Source organism: Peromyscus maniculatus, chromosome 15 (genome assembly GCF_049852395.1).
Source record: "Peromyscus maniculatus bairdii isolate BWxNUB_F1_BW_parent chromosome 15, HU_Pman_BW_mat_3.1, whole genome shotgun sequence".
Taxonomy (NCBI): Eukaryota; Metazoa; Chordata; class Mammalia; order Rodentia; family Cricetidae; genus Peromyscus; species Peromyscus maniculatus.
Window position 1 is genome coordinate 77,029,807 of NC_134866.1, and position 25,419 is coordinate 77,055,225.

Consider the following 25,419-nt stretch of genomic DNA (forward strand, 5'->3'; position numbering starts at 1 on the left):
GCAGTCATTCTCTAAGCCAGCCATGGCTGGCATTGCTGGATCCTGACTAAACGGACTAATATTCCTTTTTAAAGTGTCTCTCGATTCTCTGCAGAAAACACATACCCTGTTGTCTGCACCCTGGAGCTCGGGGAAGGGGGCATGCGCTTGTCCTTGGGAAGGACATGGGAAGCCGAAGGACCCAAGGGGACAGAACCGAGGTCAATGACGAGCAGAGTGTGCAGAGTGGAACAGAGGTGAACAGGATAAGCCCATGGGAGGAGCTGAAAGAGAAATCCTGCTCAAGTTCCAAGCACTTACCAAGCAAACGAGCTCCTGGGGTATGTAAGAGTACCGAGGGGTCAGGGTCTGGGATCTACAGGATAATACCTTTCCTTCTAAAAATTCACCTTGAACTTGGAGAAGTCATAACTGACCAACTGGATGGCTATTTGCCCCGGGGGGGGGGGGGTGAAAATGTGTTTTTTTTTTTTATTGTATAATTTTTTCTAGGAAGATTTAAGAAAACTACGTTAGTCAGATCATCAAACAAAGACAGTTCTCTTCCCTCCACGAGGGCAGCAAGGACAAAGATGAGGGCTATCTGCCCCGTGAAGACAAATCTGAAAATGCAGCCTCAGTGGAAACTTCCGGGACCATTTGACCAGAGCTGGTCCTCTTCAGGTCTCTTGAGCACGAGGGCAAGCTGAACCCTGTCCAAGCCTTCCACAGAACCTCTGATGGAATGGGAAGAAAGGCGCTAGAACCCACAGATGGGTCAGGAAGCGAGCTGCTGACCCACAGCGTGTTTCCCCACTCTCTCCACTCCATAGGCTCCCTCATCTGAAACACGGGTACACAGTAAGGTCATCGTGGGAACTAAAGCTAACATACCTACATGAACTAAAGATGACATCATAGGAATAAAAGCCCTGCCATTTTCTTGCACGGTACTGAAGGCAGAAGTGCTGGATTAGGGTCCAGAGTCGAACCAAGGGAAACCAGCCGATAAATGACCAGTGCTATCATTATTACTATCAGACTCCAGAGCTCCTATCCCACGGCTGAAGTGATGACTGCGTTTCCATTTTCACAGCTGTGGAGAAGTTCACAGCCCATCCAGCAGGAGGACGCCATGCTTCTCCTGAGAATACAGAGGAAGGAGGGGGTCTGGGTCATTTTTGTTTGTTTGTTTTTTTGGTTAGTGTTGGGTTTTGTTTTTTAAGTGTTAGAGGAGCAGAGCCTTGCTAGAGAGGAAACAGAAATTAAAGCTCCAGAAAAGTCAAAGTACACTTGACTCTAAAAATTTCTAACATAAATAGAAAAAAAATGTCTCATTGCTACAACTGATATGATTCTAAATTGACATGAGCAAAACCATGGTTTCCTTTCCCTTACCTTTTTATAGGTCACTAAGCCAAGAGAAAGGCATCTTATAATCACCAAATTTGAATTTAAGAAGACCAATGCTTGGGAGCAGTAAACCAATGTTTGTGTGCATGTGTGTGTAAATGTGCACGCATGTGTTTGCATGTGTGTGTGCATGCATGCTTGTGTGTGCATGCATGTTTGTGTGTGTGCATGCATGTTTATGGGTATGCATATGTGTTTGTGTGTGTGTATGTTTGTGTATGTGTGTGCATGAATGTGTGTGCACACATGTTTGTGTGTATGTGCATGTTTGTGCTAGAATGTGTTTGTTTGTGTACATGTTTGTGTACATGTGTTTGTGTATGTGCATGTTTGTGTGTGCACGCAGCGTGTGTGGTGTGTGTGGGTGTGTGTGGGTGTGCACATATACATATGCTTGCTTCTGGGTGTGAGTACAGGCATACACATACTATGATGTACACTTGGAGGTGAGAGGATTACCTCGGGTGGCAGTCCTCGACTTCCCCTTGTTTGAGACAATCCCTTGTTCACTCTGCATACACCAGGCTAGCTGGCCTGCAAGCTTTCAGGATTCTCCTACCTCTGTTTCTCATCTCATCCCAGGAGCACTGGGTTTACAGATGCACACTACCATGTCTGGCCTTCCTCACATTCATGTGGTGAGCACTTTACCCAATAAGCCATCTGCCCAGCGCCCAGAAACTATGTATTAATGGACAAGGAGGCAAGCATTGGCTAACTGTTTAAATGCCCCCACCCCCACCCTCCTAAACATGACGGACATGCGCACACGGAATATCTTTGACAGTAAGTCATTTTTCCCTAATAAAATGCCTGAGGAACTAAATGGCCTTATGCTGAATCTAAGTAGTGGAAGAACATAAGAACACCATCTTTGTGACCTTCAACACAGAGCCAGTAGGTCCTAGAATACAGCCGCTCATTAGCCCTGATCCTTACACAACAGGCCTCTTTCAAACTCTCTCCCCCTGATTTGAATTGGCTCTGCAGTTTTCTCGCACGTCACTGAATGCAGAAGTGTTAGATTAACAAAGCGACTCAGGGTCTGGCCTGGAGCCAGCACACCACCGTCTCTGTTCTCTCGCATCCATATGTACAGCAATGGGAAATCTATGCCTCGAATAACTCACTGCAAAGCCCACTATAGGTTTTCTTCGTGTATGCATATGTCATTTAAACGTTGCACAATGTTGCCATCTATATCCTGGCTTGATCAGCAAATTAGCATTTTTTAGCTAAGGAGCTGGTGGTATCCCTTTCATCGGTCAGGGAACAAAGAATACAAAACACTTATCTAAAATTACACTAAGCCAGCCACGGTGGTAGCACATGCCTGTAATCCCAGAACTTGAGAGGTGGAGGCAGGAGGATCAGGAGTTTAAGTCCAGCCACATAACAAGTTCTCGGCTGTGTGCGCGCTCTATGAGACAAGATCCCTGCCCCCTCCCCCAAAAGAAAAACAACTAAAGTTATATTCGGCTTGCACCCCTAAAATCCCATTTAATTTTGAGAGACCAACTGCACTTTAAACCAATGCAACACACTAGTAAATAAGTATTTGTCGTGCTGACTTCTGGAGAATAAACCCTTAACTGGCTGGCTGACACAGAGTAGATCTTGAGCTGCCCTGTTTACAGAGAGAATAGTTTCATCTTTTTTTCCTTGAACTTTTTAAATGGCTGTTAATATCAGTGAGGCAAAGGAGACCTCTGCTTAAACAGAATGTGTGCTGCATGTGATGGTGCACACCTCCAAGCACTCAGGGGGCCGGAGCCGGAGGATTCCAAATTCCAGCCCAGTCAAGAGCTGTCTGAGACAGACAGACAGACAGACAGAATAATGATCATTAAACAGACATTTGTTTGCCAATAGAAATATCCAAGCCTTAGCCTGAACATGTTACACACTATTTTTTTTTTTTGAGACAACTCTGGCTGTCCTGGAACTTGCTTTGTAGACCAAGCTGGCCTCTAACTCACAGAGATCCTGTCTCTGCTTGCCAACACTGGGATTAAAAGTGTGCGCCACCATGCCCAGCCACCACACCCAGCCATGGTACACACCTTTAATACCAGTACCAGGCAGATATATCTGTGAGTCTGAGGCCAACCTATTACTTCAATGGCATTCTATGCCAATACATTAAATATACTAAACAGGGCTGGCTTTCGTAGGGACTTTGCACATCATACATACTCACAATCTACAGCATGTAACCACACATCACAAGAAGCGAATGCTCCTGAAAGTTGAAAACCCTGTTATTTTTCATCAGAAGTTATCTGTTGTATACTTGCCCTTATAATGCATAATTCACTACAGATGTGGCAAAGCACTTGACTAGCACAAAACCAGAAGTTCAATCCCTAAACTCACAACAATAACAACAACAAAAATACTCTTAAAGAAGTGTAATAATTCTATACTGAGTAAAGAAAGGACATTTTGGGATTGTGGCAATAGGGCTTTTAGCTCAAGTATGCGGACCTGAGTTAGAGCATCCAGAACCCACATAAAAAAGCCAAGTGCGTCCGGGTGGTGGTGGTGGCGGCGGCGGCGGCGGCGGCAGCGCCGCCGCACACGCACGCCTTTAATCCCAGCACTTGGGAGGCAGAGGCAGGCAGATCTCTGTGAGTTTGAGGCCAGCCTGGGCTACCAAGTGAGTTCCAGGAAAGGCGCAAAGCTACATAGAGAAACCCTGTCTTGAAAAACCAAAAAAAAAAAAAAAAAAAAAAAAAAAGCCAAGTGCGGCAACATGTGCCCGCAGTCCCAGCTCTGGAGAGGCAGAGACAAGAGGATCCCTATAGCTTGTTGGTCAGTCAGTCTAGCCGAATCAGTGAACACAGGTCCCAGCAAGAGATTCAAAACAGAATAAAATGAAGAGTAATTGAGAAAAACACCCCAACATCCAACTCTGGCCTCCACAGGCATGCACACACACATGCATACATAACCCCCACACATACACAGGTACACACATATACACCAAAAAAAGAAAAAGAACAAATAAATGCAGGAAATATAAACCAAAAAATTATACTGACAAGGAAGGAAAGTAGTTAGTAAACAACTACATTTAAATCACACAATTATAAAGTCAATAGAATTTACAGAATGTCTTTATTATCATGGAGTTTATTTAAATTTGCAGATACGTATATTTTTTCCTATTCAGAAACTCAAATGTTCAAAGGCAAACATATAATATTCCCATCAACTGCACAAGTTGCTGAATTAATGACAAAAAGCATCTTTACGCATGTCTGTGTAATTTCTTAACTTAGAAAAAGATGGTTTCTTGATTCTTTCAAAACCTATGTCTAATGCATATAGAAGATGGAGCTGGAGCTGACCAGAAAGCCTCCTCCCTGATGACTAAGCCATCAAAGTATTAGAAGGTGCTATGCAATCTGCCAGGGGAGAAAAATAATTAAAAGTCTTATTATGGTGATATTTTATTTGTACTGAAATGTGATCTTATTTGTATGTAAATAAATAAAGTTGCCTGGGGGATCAGAGCTAATAGCAAGCCATAGCAGAAGCTGGGCGGTGGTGGCGCACGCCTTTAATCCCAGCTCTTGGTAGGCAGAGCTAGGTGGGTCTCTTGTGTGTTCAAGGATACAGCCAGCATGGAGACACACACCTTTAATCTCAATACCAACCATAGAAGACCTGGAGGTCTGTACAGACAGGCAGTGAAGAGGCAGTCATGTGGTTGGGTTTACAACCAATGAGAAGGCAGAACAGAAAGTCTTTATAAAGACAAACACACAGGGAGTAGGTCTCTTTCGGAGAGGTACAGCGACAGTGAAGGGTAAGGTTTTTAGCTCTTAGCTATTGCTCTGACCTCTTGGCTTTCATCTCTGTATTGGCTCTGTGCTTCTTATTTAATAAGACAGTTGGTTACATCTACACTTACCCATACATAAAGCTTATGAACCATACCAATGACCACTACAGCAAGCTATATCCAAGGGTGCAAGAGTGGTACTTCCATCTTAGGGGTAACGAACAGTTACCTAATCGGACTCCCACTCAACAGTAGGGAATTCACACCTGGTACTGTAAACCTAGCCAGCCACCTGTGGTTGACAAGACCATGGAAACTAGAAAAGGACCTTTCACTGCCACTTTCCTAAACCAGTGTAATTCCAACTGCATTCCAAATACCTAAAGTGTCCCTCTCACTGCTCATTAAAGAAACTTCTTCTTCTTGCAGCAACAGAGGCCATCACAGGAATTCATAACTGGTTAAGATGTAGAAATCAACTGACCGTGAGATACCCGGCCCCATCTGATACTTCTACAACTCAGCCCCTACTCCTGAGGCTCAAGGAGCATTGCGGAAGAGAAGCTGGGAAGATTGTCGGAGCCAGAAGATCAGAATGTCTGTGGAGAGATGGTGTCTTCTACATGCGACAGGGAGCTGCACCCATGAAATCTTAACAATATCGTGACCTAAATGAGACCAGCCCAGTGACAACACTGGCTGACATTCCAGTGTGGATGGAGAAATGCTAACAAGACTCTACCCCTAGGTGAAGAGCTACAGGCAATTAGTGGCGGCTGAGAGAGAAAGAATCCGTCTTCTCCAGGGTCTGGCCCCTAATAGGTTATCCAATTCCAAGTGGTCAGCCCTAAACATAGCAGGTTGTATTTTTATGCATGTGTGTGCCCACATTTGTGTGTGTGTGTGTGTGTGTGTGTGTGTGTGTTGCATGTGACAATAGAAATTAAAGAAGAGATCATGAATTTGAAAGAGAGTGAGGGAGTGACATGGAGAAATTAGGGGAGAAAGGGGGGATGAAAATGATATAAATATATATTGATATATGAAATTCTCAAAAAAAATAAACAAAATAAATGTAAAAGAAGAAAAGGGTAGCTTCTAATTTGTTTCAATTCAAGGCATCTCATGCCCATTGTAAAAATAATTATTGCTTAGTTACATATGAATATACACACACACAATAATAGAAAAACAAAAGCCATCCCTCATCTCTCCACAGATGACTGTGGGAACAATGCTTCATGTAAATTCAGCCTTAGCTATAATCTGTCCACAGCCACGTTTGCAAATCCCTTTGGAAAATCCTACGTGCTGAGTTCCTAAAGATCCTCTCTCCAGACAAAGGCATCCTGACTGGACATGTCCAAAATAGCTGTCCAGGACAAACAAACAAAAATCACAGCGCGCCAGCCGCCCCGAAGAAGGGAGAAGAGGAACCCTGAAAGGCTATCAGCCCAGGAAGCCAACCACATATTTGGAATTCTACAGGAATAAGTTAGCAACAAGAAGAAAACAGACACCTGGCAGGAAAAAATGCTAAGGAAATTATTGAGACGTGATACACTTCCTGTCAAAACAACACACGAGGTGGTGATTCATTCTATCAGCATCTTCTAGAATTGGTGCGACTTTAAATGCTCCACAAGTTCAACCCTGTTTACTGTGGCACAGAAGGACTGTGTGATTTTGCTTTAAATACTAATCTATGCATCTCACCCTGTGCCCAAAAGTACATGGAAAGCAGAGCGTACTCCCTGTATGCACAGCCATGCCCCTGACTGTCCCCAAGACAAGATTGTGCAGGGCCAATGACCTTCCCTTGTTTACTGTTGGCTTGAGCGGTGGCCTTCAGTGCTGTTCCGTCTAATGGAGTGCTTAGCCTCAGACTGGAGAGCTGCCCCTCAACAACAAAAACACATCAGCAGCAGCAGCTCACTGTTGACACACCAAGAGGGTCACCAGGATCTTTATCAGGCACATCCAGAATCTGTAAAATTGATAACGTTCTCAAGTATTTGAGGTCAGAAAACTACAAAACTAGATGTTTCCATATATTCTCTCTCCTGGCCCCCCACTGGGCCATCTCACCTACCTTCCATATGAATTTAGGACATAAAGCCATTATAAGTAAGCAGATTGTCAAAATAAGCTTAAATTAGTTGGGTCTCTGTTTTGACTTTCATTTTTGTGTTTATGTGTGTGTAGCCAGTGAACGAACCCAGGGCCTTGCATATGCTAAGCAAGCATGCTACCACTGGGCTACAACAATCCCTAATCTAAATTGTTATACATAATTCTGTCTGATAATATCCAAGCTTTTCTCCTCCTCAAATAGCTACTGTAACCACTGCATTTATTTCCAAGCCCAACTTTGAGCGTTTTCAAGTATGGGCAGCGAGGAACCATGTGTAAATGTCTTAAGGAAAAGCAGAACAAAACAATGGTTTGTGTTGGAATCCTAGCATCTGAGATTCCTCCAGCTTCATTGATGAGCTCAGATTTTCACTACATCTCTTTACTGCTCTTTCCTTATGTTTATTTTAAAGTTGTGTTCTGTTTTGTGTGTGTGTGTGTGTGTGTGTATCTATGGGAGTGCATGTGCACATGTGTGCAGGTGCCCGCAGAGGCCAGAAATGAGTGTGAGATCCCCTGGAATCGAGTTACAGGAAGTTGTGAGGCACCTGACGTGGGTGCTGGGAACAGAACTCTGGTTCTCTGTAAGAGCAGCAGTTGCTCATATCCCTCGAGACATCTGTCCAGCTCCACCCCCTTTCTTGTTTTCCTGCTGTCACCAAAGCAGCCACATATTTACACTACAGATTACATTCACAACAACACCATGATCGAGGGAAAAACAAGCAAAAAAAAAAAAAAGGCGAAATATTTGATCCCTAGTCTATCAGGCATGGCTTCCAGAAAAAAAAAAAAAAAAGGTTTAAAATGGCTTCACTCGGGCTGCTGAAAGCGCCCCATACACACCATCTCCCATCACTATCTACAGAACAGCAGTACAATGGCTAATTCAGCAGCACTGAGAGCCTGCGCGAACTGGAGGCCTCTTCTTGCTGGCCCCTCAGAACCCAGCATACGTCTCCCTCTAAGTCATTATTAGTCAAATTCAGTGAACGCTCAAAAATCAAATAGAACCCCCACAAAAACTCCCTGGAGTAGAAAAGCTTTAGAAAGAACTTCCAGATGATTAGAGAGTTCTGAAGTCCTACCCCAACCTCAGCAAGTCAAATCCCAAATAGAACAATGACAAGTTCCTGGCCCAGTGTCTAAAGCAGCCATGAAACAGAACATCTTGAGCTTGAAATACCCTAGAGGAACTTGAAAATATGTCTCCTTATGAGTATAATTTGGCATCTTTTATATTAATCATCAGGAACCACATGATAAACTAGGTTTTAGAAATTTGTTATGCCAGGCATGGTAGCTCACACCTTTAATCCCAGCACTCAGGAGGCAGAGGCAGGCGGTTCTCTATGAGTTCAAGGCCAGCCTGGTCTACAGAGTGAGCTCCAGGCAGCCGAGGCTACACTGTGAGAACCTGTATAAAAAGGAAGATCACACATTTTGAGAGGAAAATTGGGCTGAAGGTGGTGAAAAGAAAAAAAGAAGAGAATGAACTATTATAAATGTTCTCACTCCAGTTGAAAACAGGTATGTATCAAAAACGCCATACATTTCAGGGCACATGTTTTCCACCAAGGCTAAGGGGAGTGGGGTACATCAAGTTCCGCTGCGAAAATGAAATTAATATCTATCTCCAGTCATCTTAGAACTCAATTAAAATAATTCCTAGATTAGTACTGGATCACTCCGCCTGGCTGCGCAGGAAGGGGTCTGACAACAATGTCACGAGCTGCTGTGACAAGGTCACCCCTGGGAACCAACAGTCCTCCTCCCCTGTGAAGATGCAACACTGGACAACCACTTCAAACCTGAACATCTGCATGCAGTCAGCCCAGTGTCTAAGTGTCTCTGGGAATCAGGCACCATATTAGTAACCCACAGGAGGCTTGAGGCACCATCCTCCCTCCGTAGAACTTGAAAAATGGCCTTGAACTGGTGGCATGGACCTGTAATCCCAGCTGCTGTAGAGGCTGAGACAGGACAATTGCAAATTCAAGGCCTGCCTGGGCTGCAAAGTGACGTTGAGGCCAGTCTAGACAGCTAAGTGAGACCCTGCCTCAAAATAAAACAAAGTGAAAAGGGGACTAGGAATTCAGCCAGGGTAGAGTGCTCACCTAGCACGATGCCCTAAATTCAACCGCCATTCTCTATCCTTCAACCACTGGTGGCAGTTGGGAGGTGTGACCTGAGAGTAGAATGCACAGTGGGATGGGATGGTCCCAAACCCTTGGATTTCAGATGCTGTCATCGGGGCCCAGTGAGGTAACATGACTCACATAAGAATTCAATCCAAATTTCAGTTCTGACCCAACCCATGGCTTACGCTGCCTGGAAATCCTTTCAAAACCTTCCTCCTGCAGATCAAACCCAACTCACAGTAACTGGACTATTTCAAAACTCATTTACCCCAGAGTGCTACCTGCTGCCTGTTTCTCTTGCTGCGTATCCATGTCTGTGGAATGATAGCTAATGAAAAAAGAGTCCTGCCAGGGATGCATAAGGAAAAAGAAACTCTGGCTCTTCAGAGACATGGTTCAGTGGGTAAAGGCACTCACCGCCAAGCCTGATGACCTGAGTTCAAAACCCAAGATACACGTGGTGGAAAGAGAGAATCCACTCCTGCAAGCTGTTGTCCTCTGACCTCCACATGAACACCATGGTGCATGTCTGTACATATACATACACATGTATGCAAACATACAAACATAAATATATATACATATACCCAAATAGTACTATTTTGTTGTTGTCGTTGTTAGTTTTTTGAGACAGGGTTTCTCTAGGTAACCCTGGCTGTCCTGAAACTAGCTCTGTAGACCAGGCTGGTCTCGAACTCACAAAGATCCACCTGCCTCTGCCTCCCAAGTGCTTGGATTAAAGGCGAGTGCCACCACCACCTGGCTCCAAAATACTATTATTTTTTTTAAGATTTAAAAATCTCTTCTAGGGGCAGGAGAGAGCTATTGCAGAGGACCTGGGTTCTGTTCTCGCATACCAGCTCACAACGGTCTAACTCCAGTTCCAGGAAGCCCAATGTCTTCCTCAGGCCTCCATGGGCACCAGGCACACACATGCTGCACATACATACATGCAGGCAAATTACTCATACACATCAAATAATTAACAACAAAAACCTGTTCTAATAAAGCAGTCTCCAAAGAACACTTAGTAGTCTACCAAGATGAGGCCCCCTCAAGCTGGTCATGGGAAGCTGAATTTTCTCTAGCTCAGCCCCATGTCTGTTAAATAAGGAAGCAAAACACAAAGATAATCTGGAATTGTCTGACGAGATCAGGCATGTTCAGGGTGGCACAGTCATAAGTAACCCAGTGTGTGGGGGTGTCCAGTGCTATTGTAAGGCAACCTCAGGTCCCCATTGGTCAAATCATTATAAGATTTTTAACATAGGGCTGGAGAGATGGCTCAGTGGTTAAGAGCACTGGCTGCTCTTCCAGAGGTCCTGAGTTCAATTCCCAGCAACCACACCGTGGCTCACAACCATCTACAGTGGGATCTGATGCCCTTTTCTGGCATAAAGGTGTAAATGCAGATAGAGCACTCATATACATAAAATAAATAAATAAATAAATAAATCTTTAAAAAAATATTTTTAACACATTTAGATAAGAAGGCTAAAAATTAAAGGATGTGAAGGCTTTGTCTCATAATGCACAAATTTTTGTCCAAATTCTGACTTTTGAACTAAACATCAAGAATGCCTTCACACTGTTTTGTTTTCCATGTGCAAGCTTTGAACCTATTGGTGGTCCCACAAGCACCTCACATAACAACTTGGTATGACAAGAAACACACCACTGAGAGAAACACGTCTACTTTCAGTGGGTAGGAGCACTTGCTGTATGAGCAAGAAGACCTGGGTTCAAATCTCCACATCCACATAGAGCACAATAAACCCTGGTGCTGTAGAGGACGGAAAACAGGGGTTGCTACTTGTCACCCCAGACTCGGGTTCAGAGAAAGGCTCTGTCTGGAAGGAATATGGCAGAGAATGGACAGGACACCTAATATCTTCTTTGGGCCTCTGCATGTGTGCAGGGTTTGATACACATCCACAATAAACAAGTAAATAAATAAATAAAAACCTAATTTTGGAGCTGGGGCTATAGCTCAGTGGTAGAACATTTACTCTGTGTGCACGAGGCCCTGGGTTTGATCTACAGCAAACACACACACACACACACACACACACACACACACACACACACACACACACACACACACAAACTCTAGTAAAGCACTAGTTAATAGGCCTTGAACAGGAAAACGGTTCAGTCTCTGGGGGCTGGGATCACTGATACAAAAGCAACTTCCAGAACTCCATTCCTGAGGACTTTTGACAAGTTGAAATCCTGGCAGCCCTGAGAAGCAGTATTGGAGAGATAGCAAGCGAGTTGTACATGGCAGTGGTTTTCTGAAGCGCAAGGCTGCCAGGCTCTACCACGGTCGTAAACCTGGGTCTCAGTTTTTACCACCTCACGCCATCTGAATCCACCTCCGCCAAATTTTACTCACAATTCAATCACACCTAAAACATCCTCCCCGGGGCGCAAGCAGAAGGGTTGGGAGTTCAAGATCATCTTCAGCTTCATCTACTGAGATCAAGGCTAATTTGAGCTACTGGAGACCTTGTTTCAAATAAGGTATCACAATCATTCATAAAAATGGCCACAGATCTTCCATTGCAAAGGAGACTGATGACCCCAAGCTTTCCACTCACACTAATAAAAAGAATGACTTAGCCAGGCGCTGGTCGCGCACGCCTTTAATCCCAGCACTTGGGAGGCACAGGCAGGCAGATCTTTGTGAGTTCGAGGCCAGTCTGGTCTACAGAGTGAGTTCCAGGACAGCGAGGGCTACATAGAGAGACTTGTCTAAAACAAATAAACAAAAACAAAAATAAAGAATGACTTTCTTTTTCCTGCCCCTGACCCACTTTCAAGAACAGAAATGAGGAAGCCGTGTTAAGAGTTGGGTGGGGCAGACGGAGGCTCAAATAACCCTAAATTTTTCCAACAAAATGTCCATCTCAACTTAGTTTATAAGCGAGGGTGTCAAGGGCAGAGCTCCGCGCAGATGATAGAGTGTAGAAGAATGCCAAGGAAGCGAGGAGAACTCTGTCTACTTGGACTTTGTCTTATTCAGAGAGAGGGGATGTTTTGATCAGAAAGGAGGGAAAGGGGGCGGGGCTATAACTCCATGGGGCGGGGCTATAACTCCACGTTACACAGAGCACTGGCCTAGCATACATGAGACCCTAGGGGTTGAAGATCTATGGGGAACTGTAGAGAATAGCTGACGAGTCAATCCAGGAGGTAAGCATTGTCATTACAACTTCCAAAGGCAGAGCCTGCAGATTCTAGGCAGAAGGCATTCCGTGTTGCTCCTGACTAAGGTTCCGGAGATCATGGAGGGGGCTGGTACACAAGAACTTCAAAGAGAAAGGAGCCAATGGGGCTCTCAACAGTAAGTTACTTGAGAATCCGCCCCACGTCCCTGGGTGGTGGCAAGGTTAGACCAGCCAAAGGTAAAATGGATACAGTGTACATCCTTGTGACAAGAAGGAAGATAAACAGTGAGGTGCTGATACAAACGATGCTGCTTACCGTCAATCTGAGGAAGTCTGTGGAGACACCATTTTACTCCGCCTAAACCTTAGCCTAAACAGCAGGAGTCTGCATCCTCAAGAATGCAGTAGTGAATGTGATAAATTTATCACCACTCTAGCCAATTGGGGGCGGAGGGGTAGACCGGTCATATGCAAGGAAATAAATCTAAGAGAGATAAATATTGCCCAGATGACTAAAAGGGCAACCTTTCCACGAGTCTCTGAACGAGGTGTGGCGCATCTGCAATACACGTTAACAGGAGCTTTGTAGTTACAAGACGGTTGTAACCGTCAAGGATCAACAGCACAGCTCCCAAGTACCGCAGCTGGAATGTCATTGTTTCTAGAGTCCTGTGTGAAAGAATTTACACAGGCTAGATTACCAAGCCCTTATAACAAACAGATCCAAACGGAGGCTAACCATTTAGGTGACTTGGACGGCCTGGCTCTAAGTCTGAGCTACAGCTGATCCCCGTGAGCTGAGGAAGCGGAGGTTCTGCTCCGCGCTCCGTCAGATATCATCAGCAAGAACTGCACTCTAAGAAGAAGGTGGCAGATTGGAATATTCAGCACAGCAAGAGAATTCAAAACCACATATGTTATCGGTTTTTAAAAAAATGTCATTACGAGAGCCCTTGTTCAGAATGGCCTGCATGCTGCAGAAGCATGGGAAAGTTGGCTGAAGGAAACACCGAAGGACCACCATTCTGTGTTCAGCAGCCTCAGCTTCCCACGGAGCAGACTCTCTTGACCGCCTAGAAGTTCCTTATCACTATATCAGGACAGCTGGTTAGCCATTTGGGAGTGTGCTGTGTGGGTGAAATGTGCACTCAAAGACCAGACAGAAGCTTCCAGGTGTCTGTCAATCCAAAGATTCAGAATCCATCAAGAGCTTCCTTTGTTTCTCCTGATAGAAAGCAACATCTTTAGAGAGGTCCACAGAGTGGTCCCGGTACATCAGGCAGGACAGCCATCTCCTTGCTTTCTGAGCAACCTCCACCTTGCATCCCTGCATCCCAGGGTTTCCAAAGCAAGCTATACACAATACACAGGAGCACACCACGGCTAGTCTTTACAGAGATGATAAGGACTGGAAGGACTTCTGATAATTATTAGCAAAATAATTACTCAAACAGCACAGGTACACTGTCCTTTAAGCCTAAATCAGGATCCCAGCCACCACTGGTCTTATAGTCAGTTTGGAACACTGAGACTCACAGAGAAACACACAGTAGGCCCGGTGCCTGGGGGCAAGCGATTAGTCAGAAAGACCACAAGTGAGTGACAAGGACTCGGACAGAAAGGCAGCTCTGGGGCTACTACGTTAATGAGCGGCTTCAGAGAGACTGCGTTTGAGCTGGGCATCAAGGGTTATGATAGGTGGTCTCTCAGGAGGGGACGAGGCCTCCCGTGAATAAAGTCCAGCTAGAAATCGAATCACCTCTCAGTATCCCAGGGCTGCCAATTCCCTAACCCTCACGGGTCCTAAAATCCCAAGATGCTCAAGGCTCATGCACAGCGCGGTAGTATCTGCATGTAACCTGTGCGCTCCCTGCATTCTAGACAACTTCTAATAACCGATGCAAGGGCAATGCTATGCGCACACTTGTGACCTAGTTGTGTGCAGGTGATAACAGCCAGGAAATAATCTGTACATGTTTGATGCAGGATTAACTCCCAACCCACAGTTCACGGAACCCAAGGAAGCCAAACTGTGAAGACAGCAGCCATTAGGCATGGCTGGTGGGTGGGAAGTGTTCACAAGAAGAAACAATGGAGGGTGGACCGGCATGTCGACAGCATAGAAGGAACGCCACGGGAAGCGGCAGGTGCTGCTCCTTCCGTAGACGCTCTAGGACAAAGAATGCCAGAAACACCCAGGAAGGTGGCAAACCCAACTTATGTTGGAGTGACCTCCTTTTCACACGATGTCAGGTCCATCTGCAATGGTCCCAGTGAATAGACTACCTGGGTTTGAAATCCTGCCGGAGGGGCTCAAAATAAACAGCCCCGCCATTTCATCCATCAGAGGGAACCCTGGACATCCTGAAACTCTAGCATTTGGGTATACAGCAAACCACGAAGTTGGTGGAGCAAGAAAAGGGGGACATTTGACAAAAAACCAGGTGACGATGTACAGGCCAGACAGGGAAAGACAGATGTCCGCAACCAAGGAGCATTTGCCTGAACCACACAGCCCAGCAAAAATGTCTCAGAAGTCCTTCATGAGACTTCCTTTGGCCCAGAATTTATCTGTACCGGGATATCAAAGAAACAATCAGCTTGCTTATCATTCCTTTTTAGTGCCACACTACCCCACAAGGAGACCAGGTCGCCAGCTGACCCACACACGTGGGATCCAGACTTCCTTGTCTGCAATCTCTTGGGACTAAGTCCAGGAAGATAACCTTAGTCTTTGTGTGGTGACTGTAAATGCGTATGACCACTGCTGCAGCCACAGTGCTGGCCTGGAAACCATGCATGCCCAGTCTTGTGGATTGCAGCCAGAAAGGCTGAATGGACTGAGACTCTCGTCACTTGTAAATTTTAAGACTGCGCAGAATGTTTGAACTGAGAGGGTCTTAGAGACCATGAATCGCATCCTTTCTGTTTTTCTGGATGAAGAAAAACCAGAAATGACTCCTACTTGCCCAAGGTCACACAGATGAGAGATTATGAAGAGGTCTATATCTGCCTGAGATTCCCAGGCAAGGGCAGTTTGCCCTGGATCACACTGGCATCTCCAGCTGGAAAGCCTGCTAAAGCCGGGCATGCGGGGCGGGTGCTGGGGACCAACCCCAGGGCCTCACAAGCTAAGCTTGTGTTTTATCTACCGCTAAGCTCCACCTCTAACAGTATCACTCTTTATAAATGCTTCAATGCCATTTGTTGTCAACGTAATGACAACCAATTTGTGACACCATAGCTTACTTATCTCATCAACAACCAATGAGGCATGTTACTATTATCCGGATTTCACTTTTTTTTTTTTTTAACCCAGTACTGGTATTGAACCCAGGCCCTTATGCGCACTGGGCAAAGTGCTCTACCACTGTGGATTATGCCCTGCCCTTGCCATTCCAAGAGACAGAAAACCTGAGGTAGAGAGAGGTCACCCAGCCAGGACAGCAACAAGCCTGTCTAACTCACTGTGGCTTCAAAGTCCACCCTTGAAACCACCTCATTAGAGTTCATGACATATGAATTCTTTAAATTATAAAATGAGGAAAAAAGAGTAAGCAAAAATCTATAGGTATGACTACCAATGTTGTAAAATGAATTTAAAAGCTAACTGTTTTTTTTTTTTTTAAAGTATTCAGTATATCTCATGGGCTGACTAAATGGCTCAGTGGATTAAGGTGCTTGCTCCCCAACCCGATGAGCTAAATTCTGTCCCAAGAACTCACATGCTAGAAGGGAAGAACTGATTACTAAAAGCTGCCCACTGACCTCCACATACGTACACACTGATAAGTAAGTAAATAAATAAATAAACGTAACTTTTAAAAGTTCTTGATGGTACATTTGAGTTTTAATTTTTCATTACATGTATTTGTTTGTTTGTTTTGTGTGTGTTTCTATGCCTTGGCTCAGGTGTGGCGGTCAGAGGACAACTTTCAGAAGTTGGCTCTCTCTTTCCACCATGTGGATTCTGAGGCACAAACTCATGTTGTCTGGCTCAGCAGCAAACGCCTTTATCCTTGAGCCACCTCGCTAGCCCTCATCTATTTGTTAAGGATATGTCTGGATAGGGGTTTGATGGGACCGTGGAAAGCATGCTAGCATTGCAAGTACGTATTTTTCTCAGGCTTAGTGGTCACAAGAAGCTTGCCCGTGCCAGAGGTAAGATGTGACTCACCTGACGGCTTAGAAGGGTCTCTTCTGGAAAAGCTTCAGTTACTGCCTGCTGCCTGCTTTGGTGGCCCTCCCCCCTTCCCAAACACACACACACACACACACACACACACACACACACCTCTGATCTTCAAGGAACATCATTTTTATGTTAACTTTCTACTAAAAGCAAACCTCATATTATTAGTAACTGGATTGAAACCAGAGACTGAACCTCTAAAGATTAATAGAAATGTATTTTTGATAAGCATATTCAAAACCAACATCACTGGAATAAATAACCAACACTCAATTATATATTTTTCACATTCCCTCTTATTAAACAAATGATGTCAGATCTCATTATCTTGCTTACCCGGGAGAAGAAAGCCAGGAGCAATAAGAACTCAAATAAGCCAATTACAATTGTATCGAAGATCAAATTTCGGGGAGAAAATGGGAGTGCATTAAGAAGATGGACTGCCACATAGACTCATTTCCCCAGCCAGATGTCTTGATTGTGGAGCAAGCAAAAATCCATTCTGCAAATAGAACTAATCCAAAAACACCAACGCCACAGAAGTGTCACTGAAGTCAACCACCTAGGGACAGAAATCAAAAAGCAGTACCAGGCACGCAGCGACCCCTCAGATTCACTGAGGGAAGGAAAACTGAAGAAACAGAACATGAGGCGCGTGGTAGAAGTTTTCAAAATGTCCAAGTAACAATGCTTCGAGTTCTGACATCTTTTCAATAATACCATTAGAACAACCGTGGAAGCAGGTATCACGAACTGGCTAAAATGAGAGATTATAATCTGCTCCAGGCAAAACCCTCTCCTATACATACCTGACCTGCGCCTGCTAAGCCAGAAAAACATCTCTGAGCTCAGCTTTGCCTCAGCAAGAGATTCAGACCCAAACCTACGGGCGGTATAATGTTTCTAGTACAACTCTAACATGGCAAAATTCCCTGAGTTTCTGCGTTTCAGATATACACCTCGATTCAGCACCTTCCGTAGATGTTGCCCAGCATGACACAATTCTTCATGACAAGTCTTACCTGGAGTCGCTGGGAGAAGAACCCCCGAGATACTCTGTCCCATTGAAAGTAACACAAATACTATCGCAATGAAACCAAGTCTACACAGACCCGGGCCGTCCTAACTGCCCTGGACACTAAAGCATAATAAATAATATATACTATTAATATATAATATAAATAACAATAAAGCTGGGACGTCGAGAGCAGTTTGGGCTCTATTCGGCTCTCCCTCCTAACCATTTACCAGTAGAGAAGGAGTTTCCAACATTTACATTATAAATCTTTCTTCTTGGGAGCCAAGACTTGACCATAAACTCTGGCAGCCTGAATACCAATTTTATACAAAACGCTTAATCTTAAAGTAATAGTATATCCCATCACTTAATACTCACTTAGGTTCTTTCTCTCTCTCTCTCTCTCTCTCTCTCTCTCTCTCTCTCTCTCTCTCTCTCTCTCTCTCTCTCTCTCTCTCTCCCTCACGTGGCATACTAATGTATTAAGGCACATCTGAAATGCCTGTCCAGTGGAAGTCTTAGCTACAAGAGCACAGTGAGAACACAATAAGAAAATACTTCAGAATTTTCCAAAGTAACCCCCATGGTTTTAAACAACAACAACAAAAAAGTAGTGAAACCCTAGAAGAGCTAATGAAATTTCACAGCACCTTCATTGCCCACTCTGATTTCCTTCTGTGCCTTTAAACGTTTCTTAACTGATTAGAGGGCAGACGGCACTTCAGAGGGAAGTCCTGAACCACACCTGTTAGAGAACGTGTTCACCATTGGCCGGCTGTACGGTCTTGATAAGAGAGAAAAACAGTCAAGAGCCGGGCAAACACTGATTCTCTGTTCTCCAGTCTCATGTCACATTAGCCAGAACACTCCCAGGAGCCCCAGACCCAAGAACTCGTTCTGTGCCTCAGTTTCCCTAACCACTAAGTATCAGGTGTGATACAAGTTCTGGAATCAAAATAAATACACATAATCGCCTCTGAAGTCCACATCGGAATAGTACATCGAAATACTGTCAGGGAGTACAACTTCCAAAGCCTTTTGCAATATTCTCTTCCTTCAACTACTCCAACGGAGTTAGCTCGACTATTCATCAAGAGTAGACAAACGCCTACTTGTTTTAACAACAGTCACATAAAAACCCAAGACAGAGGTACGGAAACCTTCCCAGGCAAGGTTATCAGCGCTTGGATTATCTTGTCCAAAGTAGATCCCACAGAACCTAACTAGGGCAAGCCTTTGATTTCGTGTGTGCTCTGAGACTAGGATTCCGTTTACTGAGACAGCTTCAGAGCCTAGGAACAGAAGAAGACCAACTACAGAAAAGCCGTGGATCCGTTCTTTGTAACAATTTATAACTGCTTGGTGCAGAACCAGTGGTCCATCTCCACAACTTGGCGTGTGTCGAGACTGGGACTCCAACAGGGGTCAAGGAGCCAGGAGCGGGCAAACACAGATGTTGCCCTTCCCCTGGGCCCACCCAGCTGTAACCAATAGGCGGGCGCTGTGGGCCCCTAAAGCAGTCTCCCTTAGAAACCTAACTGGTATCTGGGAAACCAGAGCTGGGCTTCCTGGGTGGTCTGAACACCCAGTGTCCACAGGGCTCACAACCAGCGCGAATGCCTTCTCCACCCGTGACCCCTACCACCCACACTCGAGTATTCCCAGCGAAAACCCGTGAAACAAGTGCATGGGTTCCCACGGAATCCTAAAGGCCCCTCCCAAACAAGACAACCAACCATCGATGCTTTTGTAAACCCAGCAACATTTATTCACAAGAAATAAAATGTCCTGAGCTTGGAGGTTGACCAGCCGTCTGGGGTTCCCCAAGCACCTGAACCCCGGCCAGGAGCACAGATGGGAAGAGGGGACCCTGGCTCTCCAGGCGCTCCCTTCTCCACCACCCGCATGCCATTGATTTCCACGGCTCGCAACCAGCTGAGGTTGAACCCCCTCACCCTCCGCCCCCTCCCAGCCCGGTGCCCCAGGGGGTGAGGGGTGGCCGCCGCCTCCTCCCCGGTGCGCTCCCGCAACTGCCGCCTCCGACCCGGCAGCGCCATGCACTTGTTGCCAACTCCCAGAGACCAGGAGGCGGCGCCCATCCCTCCGGCTGCCCAGCCTGCAGGGTGCAACCTCTCGCCACCTCTCCAGACCCCTGCGTCCTCGGGGACCCTGGAGAAACTTTGTCCCCTGCCAACTCAGGTGGGCAAACTTCGCCGGGGGAGCTGCGGGGAAACGAGAGGGATGGCTCCCGCCATCAACCTTTTCTTTTTGTTTTTTTTTACCTGGAGCTGTGGCCCGGGAGCGCCCGGAGCCCTGGCCAGGCGCTGTCCCCGCGGCCTGCCGAGGGCGACACGCCGGCCAGCGTCGCCCGGAGCGGGGAAGCCGGTCCCCAGCTGCCCACGCCCCTCCGCTCGGCTGGCCGCGCCAAGGGGCGGAGCCGCCGCTCCCCGTCCCCCGCTCGCCCGCTCGCCCGCCGCGCCCACAGTTGGGGCCGCCCCCGCGCCCCCCGGTTCCCGCCTGCCCACCTCCGGCCTGCCGGGCTCGCCGCCGCCGCCGCCGCCTCATCACATGGCCGCGCCCGCCACCGGCTCCCGGAGGAAACCTGAAGCTGCTGCGGCTCCGCCGCCCCCTCCCTCCGCGGGGCGGCGGCCGCTCGCCTCGGCTTTCCTCCTCGCGGCGGGCACGGAGCGGGACCTGGCCGGGCCAGGGCAGGGTTGCACCCTAGCGGCGGCGCCCGCTCGCCCTGGGGGCCTCCACGCCCTGGTGGCGCCGGAGGAAGGAGCTGGCCTGTCGGCTCCGAAGGGGAGCAGTGCCAGGCCCTAGGGAGGCTCGGGTTGTTCTCAGCCCAAAGCCACCACACCCGGGACGTAATAGCACCCGGGTCTGTTACAATAGGAAGTACTATTTTAAAAGCAGCAGCCCTCTTAATTCATGGGGATGATGGATGGTACTCCGATCCAAAGCTTTACAGGCTCGGTTCCCTAGGCTTTTATGCACACAGGTGCATAAATGGCATCAAAAAAATTAATTTTTTTTTTTTTTAGAAAGTCCTAGTCACTCACTTATACAATCCTCAATAATGTGAAGGGACCCCCCCCATCTTGATGCACCTTATTACTGAGCACTGACCCAACCCCAAGATATAAATTCTCTCCATTGTACAGGTCACCATAAAATAGGTTCAAGATGATCCTTGCAGCTTTAAAGATAAAACTATGCATCTACTTTTCTGAAAGTACCTTGAGTACTGGCTTTATTGTTCCCAAGAAGATAAGATGTCTACATGAACATGAGAAATGTGGTGGCCCCAAGAAGCTGGGCCATCGTATCTCCAAATCAGAAGAAAGGCTCCCTCCCTAACCATCACCACCAGAGGCCCTGGGCCACCCTCCTAATGCTCCTTGTTTAAAGAGAGCCTGAGGAATGACAGGGTATCAGGAAAAGACGTCCAGGGTCTTCCATCCATCTCTAGTCCCAGCGCACGTTGCTCTTCTTGATAAAGGACCTGACACTGGCCTTGCACTTTGACACTTGCACTCATATCAACTGATCTCACGCCGCAGAGCCATAGGCCCCAAAGAAGAGCCCTCTCCACTCAAGGACTTCAAGGTCCTGAAGATAATAAAATAAAATAAAAGCAATAATATTATTGTCAAACACCATTATTTTCAATGTGAAAATGTCAACTGGAGATTAGCTGAGTGACAATCCGGATAAAAAGAGTTTCCAAGCTGGTTAGCAGAAAAGTTCATAAAAGAAGCCTTCATTGCCGATGCCTTTGTTGCTGCTGGACTTTTATTTCATTTTTTTCCCTTTTTCATTGATTCTGTCATATAGCTAGAAAAAAAGCAAGGAATCTTGGGAAGAGGAACAGGTATTGTAAGACATTACCCCAAGCCTCTTCCACACTAATAAGAAGCAAACAGGAAAATCCTCAGTAAAACTCTCGCAGGATTGTAGATGAGGACATGTAATCCCACTACATGCGGCTGTTCTTGCCCTCTCTCAAGCGCCGAGCTTGATCAATATTTAAATAAGTCCTTGGCTTTCAACTCCTCTGGGTTCAAACTCTAAGCGCATGCTCTGGCGACTTGAAAAGAAGCCGGTGACTGCCCGAGGCAGGAAGATATCCCTTGTGTAAATAACCTTTTGCATCTGATTGATTTCACTCCTGCAGACACAGGTCACTCAGGACATGATAGCGCTGAGCTGGGCTGGAAGTGCATGGGTTTATAATTCAGACAAAGTCTGCTATTCTTAGTCCACTGACAAGGAGCTTTCAGCCAGGGAGAGAGCAGGTGGGCAATTCGGCTGGCATTGCCCCAGCTTTCCAGGGGGAGTCCTCTGCAGTGTCCCAGCTGGTCTGTCTTGTTATGCAGTAAGGAAATGTCCATCACAATTTGCAAACATTAGAATTGGTCCCAATTCTATGATCACCTAGTAGTTCCCTCTATGTTATTCCTTTTGTTAATAATCCTGGGAACATGAATAAGTAAGTCTAGGATTAGGCCATGAGCGTTGAATGGCCAACCAATACACCATTCCTAGGAAGTCTCATGGTCTGAAGTGAAAACTTGGTCTGAGAAGATGGCCAGTCTGTCAGAGAATGGGACAAACTTCCGAATTAGAAATAGAACGACCTCGGGTACATCAGTCTTTCTAAGCCTTCATTTCTTCATCTGTAAAATGTGACTAGTGTCTGCAATCACTGTGAAGATTAAAGGCCTGACAGCCAATGCCGGATAAAATGATACAGACACATGAAATGGTGGCAGGCAATACTTCAGAGTATGGAATATTAGAACACTTCTTTCTAAAAAAAAAAAAAAAAAAAAAAAAAAGATTTAGTTTTTAATGATGTGAATGTGTGGAGGGTCTGTGTACATGTGGATGCAGTACCTGCAGGAGTCACAAGAGGGCCACATATCCCCTGGAGCTGCAGTTACAGGTAGGTTGTGAGTCAACCCGTGTGGATGCTGGGAATGGAACTCGGGTTGTAGGCAAGAACAGTACTAGCTCTTAACCACCGAGTCTTTGCTCCAGCCCCCACTTAAAAGTCAGACTCCAAGTTCTAGAGAAACTAGTTCTAGGTTGTACACATGTTTCCTTGGTCTAAATTTAGGGTACACAGAGAAAAGAGGCTATCCTAGTTAGGGGTATCATGGCTGTGATGAAACACCATGACCAAAGCTTGGAGTGGAAAATGTTTATTTGGCTTACACTTCTGTATCACTGTTCATCACTGAAGGAAGTCAGGACAGGAACTCAAGCAGGGCAGAAACCTCGAGGCAGGAGCTGATGCAGAAGCCGTGGAGGGGTGATGCTTATTGGCTTGCTCAGCCTGCTTTCTGATAGAACTCAGGACCACCAGCCCAGGGATGGCACCATCCACAAAAGGCAGAAGCTCCCCCCCCCCATCACTAATTAAGAAAATGCCCTACAGGCTTGCCCACAGCCCACTCTCACGGAGGCATTTTCTCAATTGAGGTTCCCTCCTCTCTGATGACTAGCTTGTGTCAAGTTGACATAAAAGGAACCATCATAACTTGATTTCCATTGCTCTGACAAATGCTATAACCAAAAGCAAGTGGGGAGGAAACAGTTTGTTTGGTTTCCTGGTCACAGTCCATCAAGTTAAGTTAAGGCAGGACCCTGGGGGCAGGAACTGAAGTGGAGCCACAGAGGAATGCTGCTTTCTGCCTTGCTTTTTCATAAAACCCAGGACCACCTGCCCAGGGGTAGTACCACCCACAGTAGGCTGGGCCCTCCCAAATCAATTTTTTTTTTTTTTTTTTTGGTTTTTCGAGACAGGGTTTCTCTGTGTAGCTTTGCGCCTTTTCCTGGAACTCACTTGGTAGCCCAGGCTGGCCTCGAACTCACAGAGATCCGCCTGCCTCTGCCTCCCGAGTGCTGGGATTAAAGGCGTGCGCCACCACCGCCCGGCTTCAATTTTTTTTTTAAATGCTCCTATATACTTACCCACAGGCCAATGTGATGGGAGCATTTTCTCAGTTGAAGTTCCCTTTTCCCAGATGACTACCGCTTGTGTCAAATTGTGAGTGTGTAGGGGCGGGGATCTAACCAGCACAGAGGCCAACATGCTCAGAACCAGGGGCTAGAGTGGAACGCTGTCCATGCACAAGATATTGTTCACCTTCAGCTAATCCCTGGGGGCCTAAAACATTAAAGATTTGTTCCACCTCTCCCGCCACTCTTTTTAAAATAACGTTTTAAAAATAAACTTCTTGTAGTGGGCAGCCATTCCAGCTTTGATCTGGAAGTTCCAACCCCCACTGAGGCTTCGGTGATGGTCACCAGGCAGAGCTGAGAGAGGATGCTGAAGACCCAAGATCTGGATGGGCCGGCTCTCTTGGTTCCTGGACCCTGGACGCTGGAGGGAGACGGAGCAGAGTTCTCCGGAGAACACCGCCGGACTGCGCAACACCTTTCCCAGACCCTATAAACTATCCCTTCACTTGAAAGTTACCCCACAAAATAAACCCCCCCTTTTATATTTTTGGTTGTGAGCCTAGCCTTTAACGGCTGAGCCATCTCTCCAGCCCTAAACCCCCCTTTTAACTACGTGGAGTGGCCTTAACAATTTCACCAACACTTTCTATATAAGTATTCCAAGTAATGGGTTTCATTGTGGGGGGTGCAGTGCTATTTAAATCCTCTGTAGTTCCCTTTTCTGGCTACATATTGTCGCCCTGGAAGTAAAAAGTCTTAACTCCAGGGCCCCACACCAGAACAGAATCTCCAGGGGATGAGGCCCAGGTTTATAAGTTCCCCAGAGGATTCCAAAGTCTAGACCAAGGACAGGAGGATGAGAGGCAGCCATCAATGACACAGCCCTTCCGTTGTTCTCCTCTGTTGGACAATCTGGTCAGAACCTCGGGTGTGCTGTGCTTCAGGGACGTGTGCACGAGAATCATGTTGGGATTTGTTGAAAGGAGCATTCTTGTGTAATGTCAGCTGACGGCAGTATTTCTGACAACCTTCAGACGGTGCCCACCTGCCTGGTCCCGGACCAGCCCCCACCATCAATATAAGGCAGACTCAAACCAGGTATGGTAGGCCATGCCTATAATCCCAACACTTGAGAGGTTGAGGCAAGAAGATTGCCATGAGTTCAAGGCAGCTTGAGCTACATTGTGAGTCCCAGGCCAGCCTAGACCATATAAAGAGAGATCCTTTCTTTTAAAAAATCTATGATAGAGCCAGGCAGTGGTAGGGCACGCCTTTAATCCCAGCACTCGGGAGGCAGAAGCAGGTGGATCTCTGTGAGTTCGAGGCCAGCCTGGTTTACAGAGTGAGTTCCAGGACAGCCAGAGTTACATAGAGAAACCCTGTCTCAGAAAAAAAAGAAATGAAAAAACATGATAAACACCTGTGACCCCCACATTTGAAAGGTGGAGGCACTGGTCTAGGTTGGAGTCTCCACTTGCCTCCCATACCCAGATTTGTTCTGGAACTTGTTTGAGTAGAAGCTGTCCACAAGAGAAGAGTTCTTACATAATCCATTGTTCTATGTGAGCTGTGTGTCCCAGCTCAGTTCAGGTGAGGGCCCTAGGTGTCTGAGT

At 46.3% G+C, this 25,419-nt stretch overlaps 1 protein-coding gene across 2 annotated transcripts in view; it reads right to left on the bottom strand.

Annotated features, from left to right (window-relative positions):
* Positions 1-20,480, bottom strand: part of Arhgef28 (Rho guanine nucleotide exchange factor 28) — a 313,627-nt gene extending 293,147 nt beyond the window's left edge. The window contains exon 1 of one of the 2 annotated variants that reach the window (XM_076552103.1): positions 20,362-20,480. In XM_076552103.1, coding sequence (XP_076408218.1) covers positions 20,362-20,401 — 40 coding nt within the window. In that variant the 5' untranslated portion in view covers positions 20,402-20,480. Of the gene's footprint in view, positions 1-20,118; positions 20,241-20,361 lie in introns of those variants that run through there. The other variant, XM_016004227.3, reaches the window with a different exon arrangement.
* Positions 20,481-25,419: the final 4,939 nt, after the last annotated feature.